At 44.0% G+C, this 14,380-nt stretch overlaps 1 protein-coding gene across 4 annotated transcripts; it reads right to left on the bottom strand.

Moving 5' to 3' along the window:
• Window positions 1–685: 685 nt before the first annotated feature.
• Window positions 686–12,294, bottom strand: IBA57 (iron-sulfur cluster assembly factor IBA57). Of its 4 annotated transcripts, none has more exons than XM_063170391.1 (4): window positions 12,020–12,294; window positions 10,382–10,713; window positions 7,134–7,525; window positions 686–922 (listed from the first exon to the last, which is right to left on the bottom strand). In XM_063170391.1, the coding sequence occupies exons 1-3, from the start codon at window positions 12,268–12,270 to the stop codon at window positions 7,134–7,136; spliced, it is 975 nt and encodes a 324-aa protein (XP_063026461.1). In that variant the 5' UTR covers window positions 12,271–12,294; the 3' UTR covers window positions 686–922. The 4 variants fall into 4 exon arrangements, 2 of the variants coding, with proteins under 2 accessions (XP_063026461.1, XP_063026293.1); XM_063170223.1 differs by having other exon boundaries at window positions 7,138–7,525; XR_010029723.1 differs by lacking the exon at window positions 686–922 and adding an exon at window positions 5,620–6,460 and having other exon boundaries at window positions 6,497–7,525.
• Between the last annotated feature and the right edge of the window lie 2,086 nt (window positions 12,295–14,380).

Genomic DNA, 14,380 nt, shown 5'->3' with positions numbered 1-14,380 from the left:
AGGATATATATGTGTAAAAGTACATATATGTAAAATTATATCATTATAAAAGTATATTCTTAAAGTACGTGTCTATATATGTATATATAGTTAAATAATATATGTATATATATTAAGAAGTATATATAAAAACATATATATATATATTTATGTGTGTGTGAATGTACATCTATAAAAGTATGGAAGTATAAACATATATGTATATTTAAACTATATATATGTGTAAAAGTACATATATATAAAATTATATAACTATAAAACTATATCTATAAGTATTTGTGTATATACAAGCATATATATTTAAACAATATGTGTGAAAGTGTGTATATATAAAAAAGAATATGAGTATAAAGGTGTATATCTATAAAATATATAAAGTACATATATAAGTGGATATATTCATATATATATACTATATTTCTATATTTTCAAATATAAGTATATATGTATTACTATTTATATTAGATATATTAATGTATACATGCTGTATTTATATATATATTAAATAAACAAATATGTATACATCTAATAAAAGCATGTATATGCAGTGTACTTATAGATATATACTTATACATATATACTTAGTGTATATATACTAAATGTACTATACTTATAGAGTAATAAACGATACATTTTAATATTTCAAACCCATTTAAGCTGTAATCAGGAAGCACAAGCCACTGGGGAAATTTTAGTGTCTTTATTAGACATAATTTCTGTATTTCTAATATAGAAACTAAATGTTTCTATACATTTAGTTTCTGTATTAGACATAGACATTACAATTGCATCGTATTTCACAGTAAAAGGACTTTACACCTCTTGTATCCCTGGGGGTTTGGTATCTCAAATAATTCACTGGAATTCAGGTGGTTTTGGTGGTGGTGGCACTTCTGTTCCTGTGTTCCCACTGAAAGTAGCACTAAAAAGAATTAAAAATGAAATTTATTTTAAGTCAAGACTTCCTTCCATGCTAAGCTGATTTGCATTTTCCCCTTTATCAAATTTCTCAGTGACAGTTGCATTTTATCACCTTTTAAACATTATTTTTGCTTAATAAATTCATGGTTTTCCCACAGTTCTTTGCCTGAGATTACAAATCCTGACCATTCCCCCACATCACTCTATTTTTACTACCAAAGAAAAAAATCAAATGTAATTTCATCAAATAAATGTATCCAGAGACAATGGGAATGGGAATTGCAAACAGATCAATCTTAATCTTTTTGAAGAAAATGACACAAAACCCAGTTAAAATGTGATTTAGTTGGGTTGCTGGGAAGTGGAGTCCATCATCAGTCAGGAATTATTATTCTTGAGACTGGAAAAAAGAGGAAGTGCTGAATTCCCACGAAATTTAAAAAGAAAAACCACAAAAAAAAAAAATTATAAAAGCTACCTTTGACATGCATTTATTGAAGTTAAACTCCAAAATTTGAATTAAACTGCTCTCATCAAACAGAATGTGAGTGGCACATACAGCACACAACCTTCCCCAAATATTAAATTTATTCCCTGCAGCTTTTCTGACACAGCAATAAGTAGGAAATGAGATCAGCTCTACAAACCCAACTTTTATTTGCTGAATTACTGTTCCCCCTCTGGTTTGTCCCAAAACTTCCAATGAGATTCCCAGACACCCTCCAGCTGTCAAGCCAGCAAAACCGGAGAATAAAATAACATCTAAAAACTGAAACAAGAAGATTTCTATTCATTTCCAATTTTTTTTTTTTCCTCAAAACCCCGAAAAATCAAAAATCTCAGGCAGGGATGAAGGAGAAGAGAGAAAACCCAAAGATTTCCAGAGTTGTGGCAGTTTGGCAGAAGCACAAACTGACTTTAGTGATTTTAGCAAAATTCCACACTCCTTTGGCCTGGATAGACAGAGGGAAAAAGAGGAAATCCAGACTCAAATCCACAAAAACAGTTTAGGTAGAAATGGCTCAAGAAGAGGGTTCCAACAAAAAAAAAAAAAAAAAAACCCAAACTTTTCCATGAAGGATTCACAGTCTAAAAAAGCAAAATACCACCCAGGGAAAGAGTTGGGGAAAAGGATTTAAAACCAAAATGTAGCATTTGTCTTTGTTTCTCTCCAGCAGAAACTGTGTTCCCAAAATATTAAATAATTAGAAGTAGCAGGAGCTACACCCTCCTCTCAAAATAACATTAAAACTTGCCACAATGGCCATGCAGAGAGTGGTTTCAGCAGGAATTGTTGGAAAAGGGGATGAAAACTGCCAAATTTTCCAGCCCTGAAAACCCTGGAGCAATTGAATCTCCTGGAAAAGCAGCACCAAGGCAGCCTGTGAGGAATAAATCCAATTTGGGGCTTTGTCTGGGCAGTTTTTGGACACTCCCTGAAGGGCTGAAAGGGCTCAGCAGCAGGAAAAAAACAATCAAAATATTGATTTAAGTAACAATATTGGTGAGGGATTCTTAAAGTCATCCAGAGTGAAGATGCTCACCCAAAACCTGGGCACAGCAGTGTGGATCCCTGTGAGTAATTATGTTTTTAATAGGGCATAGCGGTGGTTTTAACAACCTGTAGTAGAATATATATATTTATTTTTTTATGTTTTTATGTATATACATATATAGTCTATATGTATAGAATATATAGACTATATATATAAAATATAGTAGAATATCTATCTATCTATATAATATAGAAAATGTAGAATACATAAAATATATAGAGAATATATATACAGAATATATAGAGAATATATATAGAATATATCAAATAGAGAATATATATAGTAGAATATATATAAAGAGAGAATATATATGTTATAAATTTCTATATTTATAAAGAGAAAAGATATATCTCTATGTACATATATCATATAAAATATATCAAATAGAGAATATATATAGAATTATATATATAATATCAATCTATATATAGAATATATAGAGAATATATATAGAATATAGATATATCTATATAATAAATAGAATATATAATATATAATAGAATATCTATCTATATATGTTATATTATATATATTTATAGATATATAAATAGAAAATATATATCTCTATGTGTATATATATATAATATAGAATATAAAGAATATGTAGATAACATATATAGAATTATATATTGAATATATATCTATCTATAGAATACATAGTAGAATATATATAGAATATATATATCTATAGAATACATAGAATATATATAGAATATATACTAGAATATATAAATAAACAAATAAATATGTTGTATTATATATTTATATTTATATTTTTATATTTATATTTACTAGACTGAAGTATAAGCAGTCATTTTTCTGGACTCTTCACCACACCAAGACAATGGGTTTTTTGCATTTTACTATGACAGAGAAGGTAAAAATATGTAACAATGAAGACAAGCACTGCTCCTATAAATTTTTAACAAAATCAAATTAAAGGCAGAAAAAAAGGAAAATTTTTCCCGAAAGCAACCATTTCATGTATTCGCCTCTGCAATCTCTGCCAGTGACTCCTGCCTTATCCCACAGAGATTTCAGGTTATTCCAAGTGTTTACTCCACTCTTTTCCCTCACAAAGCATCACTGAGGCAGAGGAAGGGGAAACTGAGGCAGCAAGGGGGGACCCACATTAAAAAGGGATCAGGAAGGGCCCCACATTTTCCAGCTGTTTGGGTTGGGGCTGGAATCTGAGCAGGTCACCGTGTTGGTGCTCAGGAGAAATTTCACAGAATTCCCAGAACGGCCAGGTTGGAAGAGACCTTCAAAATCAACCCAGCCCCAACAGCTCAACCAAGCCCTGGCACCCAGTGCCACATCCAGGCTTTGTTAAACACACCCAGGGATGGGGACTGCACCACCTTCCCGGGCAGCCAGAACGTCATCATTCTTTTAATGAAACATTTTTCCTGATATCCAGCCTGTGGTGGTTCCAGGTGTGGGTTTCTCTGTGTCAGGATTGAAGGCACCAGATACAGTAGTTCATGTTCACACTCAGGTGTTTATTGTTTCTTATCAGTAAAACAGTCTCACTGCTGGGAGTTCAGCAGCTTTGCATCAGAAGGCACAAAAATGGCCAACAATCTCTTGTTCCAAGGGCTTTTAAAACTAAACTATCCCATTAAGAACTGACACCTGGAGTATTTTCCCTTTTAACCCAATAACTGATCCCACAGAGCTGCAATGGGGACTTTTCTGCCCAATTACAAAATGCCACCCAAACCCATGGAGAAGGAGGAAGAAGAAGCTGAAGAAGAAACCCAGGAAGACACCCTGAGCCCTCCATCTTGCTGCCATCCACAACACACTAAAAACCCCAAACCCTCAATTTCTCACCCAGTGACACACCCACACTGCTCTCTATAATCTGTTGCACACTTTGGTGGATTTTAGTCTATCTTGGAGTCCAAAAATGGCACAACCGAAGGACATTTTCTATAGCAGCTGATATTCTGAGCCTGAGAAATCCCATCCCCATCATTCCACTTCTCTGGAAGTGTCCAAGGCCAGGCTGGATGGGGCTTGGAGCACACTGGTCTGGAGGAAGTGTCCCTGTCCATGGCAGGGTTGGAATGAGATGGTCTTTAAGGTCTCTTCCAACCAAACCTGTTCTGGGATTCTGTGATATTCTTCAGGGTCCCTTTGTGCCTGGGCAGTGTCCAACCACACCATCTTCAGCCTAGAGCACTGCAGGGGTTACCATGGCCAAAATGCAGAACTGGACACTTGGATTTATCAAACTTCATCTTACTGGACTCTGCTCATCCATCCAACCATTCCAGGTCTCCCTGCAGAGCCCTTCTCCTTTCCAATTTCCTCACTGGAAAGGTCAAACCCTGAACAGGCTGCCAAGGGAAGTGGTGGAGTCACCATCCCTGGAAGTGGCCAAAAACTGGGTGGATGTGGATTAGTGGTGGATTTGGAAGTGCTGTTAGTGGTTGGAGTTGATGATCCAAGAGGTCTTTTCCAGCCTTAATAATTGCATGGCTCTCAGGAAGGCAAAATCAACTCTTGCACCCTCCAGCCCCAAATTCACCTGGCTCCAATCACTAAAGGTAGAGAAGGCTGTGAGGGAGAATAAAAAAATTAAGAATAACAGGGATTGGGTTATCCTCCATCCATCCTTTCAATTTCTACCTCATTTTTTTTTTGTTTTCCAGAATCCAACACCTCTTCACCCCAGCACCACCTTCTTGTGTCTAACCTTGTGTCACCTGCAGCTGCTGGCAGCAACAAAAGCCATTTAAACACTGTGAAGAACAAAAGAAATGTGTGACCAAGGCAGAGGAGATGCAGGGCTTCCCCAAACAGAGGAGTTGATTCAGTGTTTGTTCAGGCTCTGCTCACCCCAGGACAATAAAACCATTCTGAGCAGCCTTTGCACAACGGGTGGCAGAGAGGAAAAGCTGCTTCAGCTTTGTGGCCTCTAAAGGGTCCAATTTTATTTATTTTCCCAGCAGAAAGGCTCTGATACCAATCCCACACCTGACCAACAGGCTCAGGCATGGTTCTTGTCTGCAAGCAACCTGAAAATGCATTTATTCTGTTGCATGTCTTCACACCAAGCAAACAAAAGGCATCTTCTCTTTCAGATGAGTCCCATTTAAATCAGAGGCAATAATTAATGAGATATTCCACAGAATCATTTTACAACAACCATAGAATTTTAATCAATATAAGCATTTTCTTTACAGACAAATTCCATTCACAGTAACACTGAAACAAAGGCAGAATGTGATTTGGGACGGGTTTTGTTACAAATATTCATGCAAAGGCTTTTTTGGTTTTGTTTTGGAGAAAATGGGATCTCACCTGGGCAGCTCTCTCATTGTGTAATGGATTGATAAAAAGGGTTCCTATAAATCACTGCAGGTTTACAGGGTCAGGAGGCACAGAGCTGGTTTGCTTTGGAACAAGAGAGGAATATTATAATAAGAGAAATATGTTGCAGCAAGAAGAAAAATTGGAGAAGCAGAGGAGTGTTGGCAGGCAGAAAAATTAAAGCAAAGCATTGGGCTGCTCTGAAAACCCTGGGGGTGGTGGATGGAGAAAACCCCAGCAGCAGGGACAGGGTGAGGGGCACAGAAAGAGCCAGAACATGGTGAAAATCCTCCCTCAGCAAGGCCAGGCCAAGCCAGCGCCTGTGGCATTGAAAATATCCCCTTCCTCTCCCAAAAAATGGTTTGAGAGAAGGGAGTCAGGAACTGGCTCTGCTCCCTCCACAAAACAGGAGACAGGACAGGAGGTTTGAGACCTTTTTTCCCCAGCTGGGATGAGTTAAAATCAAGGTCTGACATGTGAAGCACAAGATGTTCCTCTTCCTGAACACAGTTCCAGTGGTGGGAAGAAACACCAGCCCCATCAGCAAGTTGAAGAAGCTCAATGCAAGGAACAATTTGCAGCAAAAAACTTCAGCCTGAGAATACATCTTAATAAGAGCAGCATGATCTCCACTCACAAAAAAAACAACAGAATTATAATCCCTCAGAATGGTTTTGCGAACCAATAAGATTTAATACCTCAGAATGGTTATTGTGAACCAATAAAATTATAATATCTCAGAATGATTATTGTGAACCAATAAAATTGTAATATCTCAGAATGGTTTTGGGAACCAATAAAATTGTAATATCTCAGAATGGTTTTGGGAACCAATAAAATTGTAATATCTCAGAATGGTTTTGGGAACCAATAAAATTGTAATATCTCAGAATGGTTTTGGGTACCAATAAGATTGTAATACCTCAGAATGGTTATTCTGAACTGAGAAATCAGTGCATGGAACAGGGAAGGTCCTGATCCCGTTGTTTGGGAGAGCAGAGTCTGAGGGAGTGAGTGTCAGCCTGGAGATCCATCCAGAGTCCAACCCAACAACACAGGGCACCCCCTAAAGAGGGTCCAACCCAACAACACAGGGCACCCCCTAAATACAGGGTCCCAACAAGTCATGGCACCCTAAAAAAGTGGGGATTACCCTCAGGAAAAGCTGCAATTCCCTGGATTTGTCCTTCCATGGCAGATCCAACCCACAGCGATCTGCCACAGCTTTGGGTTCTCGCTGTGAGGAATCCTGCGAGACCCTCCCCACAGAACAGCAGCATTCCCAAATTCCCTCACCCCAACCACCCCAAACCTCTCCCAGAGCCGCTCCCTCACCTACTTCGCGGCCCCTTTCGGCCACCACTCGGGCGTGGCGGCCCTGAGCTCCACGCTGTCGCCGTCCAGGGGGATGCGGAGCGGCTCGTGGAGGTGAGCCAGCCTGAGCAGGGCGATGCCCAGCTCCCCCCCTCCGGCACGGAACTTGCCCGCGCGTTTCCCTGCCTGCGTGAGGATGTCGGCGCCCTCGGGGACGCCCGCGGCGGGAAGCGGCCCCGGGAAGGTGACGGGCAGCAGGCGCTTGCGGATCACCCCCATGTGGTGGGTGCGCGCCGTCAGCTCCTGGCCGATGTAGCAGCCCTTGGTGAAGCTGATGCCGTTCATGAAGGCCAGGTTGGATTCCAGAGGCAGCGCGACGCCAGGGGGGAGATCCTTCACCCCCTCAGGGATTCCTGGGGGAGAACAAAGGTGGAGATTGGTGCCCTGAGAAGGATGATCTGGAGGCTAGACTGAGCTACAACAGTATACCAATGTGCCCCTGCTGACACAGTGGCAAAACTATCCTTTGTGCCCTTAACAAGGAAACAAACCCAGAAGTTTAATGTGGAGGGGGTGAAAAATGTGTATTTTATGATTGGCTTTTTGTAAATATTAAAATGAATATTAGATGTGTTGTGTTAGAAAGTAAAGCTGTATTAATTCTCTTAAGTAGGGTGTTAAATGTAGTTTTAGGTTATAAAAATTGTTAAAATAGAAACGATGCTATGTAAGATACTTTTTTTAAAGAAAGGATTTGCAGCGAGACAGCAGCCACAGGAGACCTGAATCTTTCAGGTAAAAAGAATTTATTGCCTCATTATCAGAAATGAACTTCTTCCCACCTTGCTCAGCCATGATGACACCATCAGGATTCAGAGGAAGAAGCTGACACTGCCCAGGCAGAATCCTGTGTTTGAATGCAATTTATGCATCATGTATGAGGTGTATGAATATGCAACAGGCTGCTGCTTTTAAGAGTTAATCCTTTGTTAACCTGGGTCCTTTTTCCAGCTTGTGCTGCCCAGAAAAGAGTACCCAGACATCCATAACTCTCTGTATTTATTGTCTCATATTGTCTTAATTCAAATTGTTCAAATTGTTATTACTCTAATTGTATTGCTATATTTATAACCATTTTATTACTGTTAAACTTTTAAAATTTTAAAAACAAGTGATTGGTATTTTTCACAGAGAGGCTTGACAGCTGGCCTGCAAGCAAAGCTGAGTTAATAAAATAAATAACAATTGATGATTTTTGAGTGTATCCATAGCAAGGAAGAAGACAAGGCTGTCACCACGGAAACAGAAAAAATACATTAAATTTTTTATAAGCTAGACTATGTGCACAAGTAGATGTGTAAACATGCTTTATTAAATTTCTGTAAAACTTTTGCCAACTATATTGATGTTAATTGCTTTGCACTAATGAATATAATAAGTTAGTGTGATGTGGTTAATGACTTAAGATCATGGACGTTTTTTATGAAAAATCCTTTTGCTAGGATTTTTTCTCCTGAGAAGCTGAGAGACCTCAGAAATGAAATGTAAACATTGATTATCTGCTGCGGTGGAATGCAACAGGTGCATCTGGGATTGGTCTCATGTGGTTGTTTTTAATTAATGGCCAATCACAATCACATTTTAATTAATGGCCAATTATTTTACTATCATAAAATAATAAATCAGCCTTCTGAAACATGGAGTCAAGATTCTCATCTCTTCCCTCATCCTGGGACCCCTGTGAACACAGTCACACTTAAGATCATGCTTTGTTAAGAGTATATAAGCTGGAGAACACACAGAATAAAAAAACCTTTTTCTTCTTAGACCCTGATCACGTGTGTGTGTCATGTTCAACCTAAGGGTGACATTTTCTCTTCTCAACCAGGTGAAAAGACACCTCATAGGCTTGGGGGACTTCACCTCAAACTTAAGGGTTGGACAGAAGCCAAAAAGTCCCACCTGAGCAACTTACTAGAAAAAGAAGAGAGCAAAGGAACTGATGGCTTTTGTGAGGAGTTTTACTAGAAGCAAGAACCTCTGGCACCTTGCTCGGTTTTTCTCTGTAAAGGGTTTGTTCTTTTGCCTTTTATTAAAACCTTTTTGTCACCAACACTGCCACAGAAGCCGTCCTGCTGATTTTATGCCTTCTAAGGTAGCTGAGCTATCTTGGGTGTGAAATAGACCGCCAAGAGCTGATGAGACCCATATTTCAGAATAGAAATAATAAAGAATAAAAAGAATAAAGCAGGGATTTATTAAAAGGCCTCCATGGATGCACCTTGGGCAGCACCAGAGCCCAGCCAGGGCTGCACCCAAGATGAACCAAAATGGCCCCAAAATGCACGAGCGCTGCCGGGGTCTCTCCCTGGGATCAGTTCTGCTCCATTTGCACCTTGCAGTTCATTGTCCCATTCCAGCTTTAGCCCAGGCAGTCCCACCCTGCTTGTTTTTCTCTCTCCAGCCCACGGTGTTTGTGCTCTGGGGCTGAGATTTGGGTCATTTGTCCTTGGTGCCCAGCTGGAGCAGGAATTGTTTTGTCTCCCTGCTCTGTGCACAGAGCTCACCATGCCCTGATGTGGAGCTCAGACCCACACACTAAAGCAGCACAGAATCTGAAAATATAAAAGCCAAAACCTGAGGCATCAAGGTAAATGCTGCTCCTCATTAGATTTGTGCTCTGAATTGTTTGGCTTGTTCTCAGTTTGATTTTCCAACCCAAAGGGATCCCAGTTTCAGCACAGGACCATCCTCTTACCCTCTTTCCCAATTAATTTCATCCTTTGTCAGCATGGACACACTAAAATCAAAGGCACTGGGAATCCCAGGACTGAGATCCCTGACCAGTCTCTCTGACCTTGGAATTAACTCAGCAAATCCAGCCACAAAGTTTTTAGGAAGCCAAGTCTGGGTGTTTCCTTTTCCTTCCTCAGTAACAAGCAAAGTGCCAAGGCTGTGCATCATCTCAAAATAATCAAAATTACTCCAACCACAGAGGTTCTCTCTAAGAAAATGGATAATCGTGGCTTTCTTTTAGCATTCCTGACCAATCCCCATAACCTGAGTAAGAGAAAATTATACCCAAACATTGCCACCAGACAGAATTATAACCTCAGCTCCCTTTAATACTCAAAGCAGCAATTAATACATCTATTAACGAACAAATTAAATGCATTAAAAATGGGAATGAAGGGTTTATAACTTATTCCTGCCTGAAATCAGCATGTGGACTCCCAAAACCCATAGTGCAAACCAGGTCTTGGCTTTACCTTGTTTATACCTGTGCCTGTGGTAATCCTGCACATCTCCAAGCTGGCTGCCAGGGATAATCTCTGCCAGATTTGCTCCTTTCTTTGCAATCAGTCTCCAGCCCATGACTTCTGCCCTGGGGTCAGGGGTGAGGAGCAGAGCCTGGTCTGCACATTTGGGGAGGGAGCTGGTGTCCCCAGGGAGGACAGCCCACAGGGACAGGTCGGGGCAGGGGCTGATGGTGACTTTCCTGCGGATCTTGTAGAGTTTCAGGTGCTGCTGGATGGAGTCCAGGACGCTGCTGTCGCACTCCAGCAGGATGTGAGGCTCCTCTGCTGTGCTCCCGTGGAGCCTAAAATAAAATATCACACCCCCAAGGTCAGGAAAATAAACCCCTACAGCAGCAGGAGACAAAGATGGGTATTTATTTGGATCCTGGTGCAAATCCACAGAGAAATTTCTGGATTTACCCAGAAATTTCTGTGTGGATGGCACAGAGGGAGCAGCACCCACATCCCACAGTGAAACACCTGAGCTGTTTCAGCTCCCCTTGCAAACACTGCCCTCACTTCTCCCAGGGGCACAAACAGGTCTGCCCAGGTGGAATTCTCTATTCTTACCTACAGTGAAGGGAATTCACAGAATCACAGAATAATGAGGTTGGAAGAGACCTCCAAGATCATCAAGTCCAACCTGTGCCCTAACACCTCACCTAGCCTATAGCACCAAGTGCCATGGCCAGTCTTTTTTAAACACATCCAGAGATGGTGGTTCTACCACCTCCCTGGGAAGAGCATTCCAGTGCTTTGTCATTCTTTTGGTGCAATTTTTTTTTCCTAATATCCAACCTGTACCTTCCCTGATGTATATTGAGACTGTGTCCTCTGGTTCTGTCAGAGACCAACCCCACCTGTCTGCATCCTCCCTTCAGGAAGGTGTGGGGAGCAATAAGGTCACCCCTGAGTCTCCTTTTCTCCAGGATAAACAACCCCAGCTCCTTCACACGTTCCTCACAGGGTTTGTGTTCCCAGCCCCTCTCCAGCCTCGTTGCCTCCTCTGGATGTGCTCAAGCATCTCAACATCCTCCCTAAACTAAGGGGCCAGAACTGGACACAGCTGGGGGAGAAGCTTCATTCACTGTCACACAATCCCAGGATGGTTTGGGTTGGGAGGGACCTCGAAGCCCATCCAGTTCCAACCTTCCACCATCCCAGGCTGCTCCAAGCCCTGTCCAACCTGGCCTTGGGCACTTCCAGGGATCCAGGGGCAGCCTCAGCTGCTCTGGGAACCTGTGCCAGGGCCTCAGCACCCTCACAGGGAAGAATTCCTTCCTAAATTCCCATATGTGGCCCTGGCAGGGGCTCTGAGCTCTCTCTGGAGCTCTCTCCTCTCCAGGTGAGCACCCCCAGCCCTCACAGCCTGGCTCCAGAGCACAGCCAACATCCACAAGTGCGGATATCGCACCCATCACACTTCTCTGCTGCGGTAATCCCCAAACTCTGCACTGAGTGATGACACACACCCACAGAGGAAGCGCTTTTTTACACATTAATTTTGACTTTTTGACATTTAAGCCGGAAATGTCAGGAGTCATCCCCCGCCACCCCGCAATGGTCTCTCCCACCTCCTCCCCCCCCGGCCGCGCCGCTTGGTCTCACCTGTACAGGATGACGTCATAGAGGCAGCGGCCCTGCACGTTCAGCGCGTGCGCGTAGAGCGCGGGGGGGGCGTCGCCCTCCGCCACCAGCTGCGTGACGTCATTGGTGAGCAGCCCCTGCAGGAAGGCGGCGGCCTCGGCGCCCCTCACGCCCAGCAGCGCTCGGCCCAGCGGGAAACAGGCGGCGGCCGCGCCCCGCTGGCTCTGGCACCACCGGCGCAGCCCGGGCGCCGTTATTGCCCTCACCAACATGGCGGCGCCTTCACAGAGTCCCCCCACCGCCGCCGCCCGCCGCTGCCGCCGCCATCTTGTGTGTGTCCACCGGGAGGGCGACACCTGCTGGCGGGGCCGGGCGCCACGGGACCGCCCCCTTTCCGTTAGCCACGCCCTATTCCGCACTAGGCCACGCCCCTCGCACAGACTCAGCCGCTGAGCTGGCCACGCCCATATTCCTATAGCCACGCCCCTTGCGTTTGGCCACGCCCCCGGTGCCGAGCGCTCCCCGCGATCCCAAAGGAGGAATCTGGGAACACCCCGGGATCCCCGGCCATGGAACAGCGAGGGGACAGCCCAGAGCGCTCCCCGCTGTCCCAAAGGAGGAATTTGGGAACCCCCCGGGATCCCCGGCCATGGAACAGCGAGGGGACAGCCCAGAGCGCTCCCCGCTGTCCCAAAGGAGGGATTTGGGAACACCCCCGGCCATGGAACAGCGAGGGGACAGCCCAGAGCGCTCCCCGCGATCCCAAAGGAGGGATTTGGGAACACCCCCGTCCATGGAACAGCGAGGGGACAGCCCAGACCGCTCCCATGTTCGGGTGTGGGCGCTGTCGGGGCTGCCCAGCCCAGCTCTCCCTGTTATGGATGGATAATGAGATGATTGGCTCTCGCAATTAAAAGATAACTATTGTGTGAATATTGAGAAAAGCTTTAGTGAAATGTCCTCTGTTCTCCCCATGGTTCCCTTTGCCCCCCCTGTATTGTTGCCATCAGACAGCCTGGGCTGTCTAGGACAGGTTTTACCTAGGACAGGTAAAAACAAGGTGTGCACATGTGTCCCTTGCATGGGGCAGTGGGGAATGGAACAGCTCGGTGCTTAGGGGGTGCAGCATGGCAACACCCGATCTCCAGACCTTTTAAAGAAAGCAGTTTCCACCGATAAATGGCACAGAATAGCTGACTGACAGACTTTGGGAAGGGCCAGGCTGATGCAACCCCCAGAGGTATAAAACACTGAGCATCCTGAAGATGAACTGAGGATATGGTGTCCACAAGGGGCAGTTCCCAGTTCTGCAGCTTTTTCCTTATCTAGTCCTTTGTTGTATTTTTGTTAACGTTTAATAGACCTCTTTAAATTTTCAAAGTAAGCAGTTGTCTCTCACATCCCTGTCCCAGCTGATCCCCGTTTAATTGGAAAATCAGCCAGGCTGGAAAGGACCTTTGGGGTCATCAAGTCCAGCCATGCCAACCACAGCATGGCACTACATGGCAGAGCCAGTCATTCCTTGGCATCTCCATTCCTGCCCCTAAAATCCAAACAGAGAGGTCACAGAGCCATTCTCCCGCTCCTGGCACATTTTGACTGTCAGGGTGGAAACTCCGAGATTTCCTTTTCGCTGAGGTTCAGAGAATGCAAAACCCAGAAATATCCTTGGGAAGAATTGTGCCTTGCTTTTCTCTGTGAAGAGAAATGTGGGGCTACACAGGGGCAGGTTCAGTCCATCAGGGGCAGGTTCAATCCATCAAGGAGAGGTTCAGTCCATCAAGGAGAGGTTCACTCCATCAGGGACAGGTTCAATCCATCAGGGGCAGGTTCAGTCCATCAGGGGCATGTTCACTCCATCAGGGGCAGGTTCAGTCCATCAGGGACAGGTTCACTCCATCAGGGGCAGGTTCAGTCCATCAGGGACAGGTTCAGTCCATCAGGGGTGTGTTCAGTCCATCAGGGACAGGTTCAGTCCATCAGGAACAGGTTCTGTCCATCAGGGACAGGTTCAATCCATCAAGGAGAGGTTCAGTCCATCAAGGAGAGGTTCACTCCATCAGGGACAGGTTCAATCCATCAGGGACAGGTTCAGTCCATCAGGGGCATGTTCACTCCATCAGGGGCAGGTTCAGTCCATCAGGGGCAGGTTCAGTCCATCAGGGGCATGTTCACTCCATCAGGGGCAGGTTCAGTCCATCAGGGGCAGGTTCAGTCCATCAGGGGTGTGTACAGTCCATCAGGGGCAGGTTCAGTCCATCAGGGGCAGGTTCAGTCCATCAGGAACAGGTTCTGTCCATCAGGGGCATGTTCAGTCCATCAGGGGCAGGTTCAGTCCATCAGGGGCAGGTTCAGTCCATCAGGGGCAGGTTCAGTCCATCA

The sequence above is a fragment of the Melospiza melodia genome, chromosome 1 (genome assembly GCF_035770615.1).
Source record: "Melospiza melodia melodia isolate bMelMel2 chromosome 1, bMelMel2.pri, whole genome shotgun sequence".
NCBI lineage: Eukaryota > Metazoa > Chordata > Aves > Passeriformes > Passerellidae > Melospiza > Melospiza melodia.
Note: the sequence above shows the minus strand (reverse complement) of the source record. Positions and strands in the feature narration are given on the sequence as shown.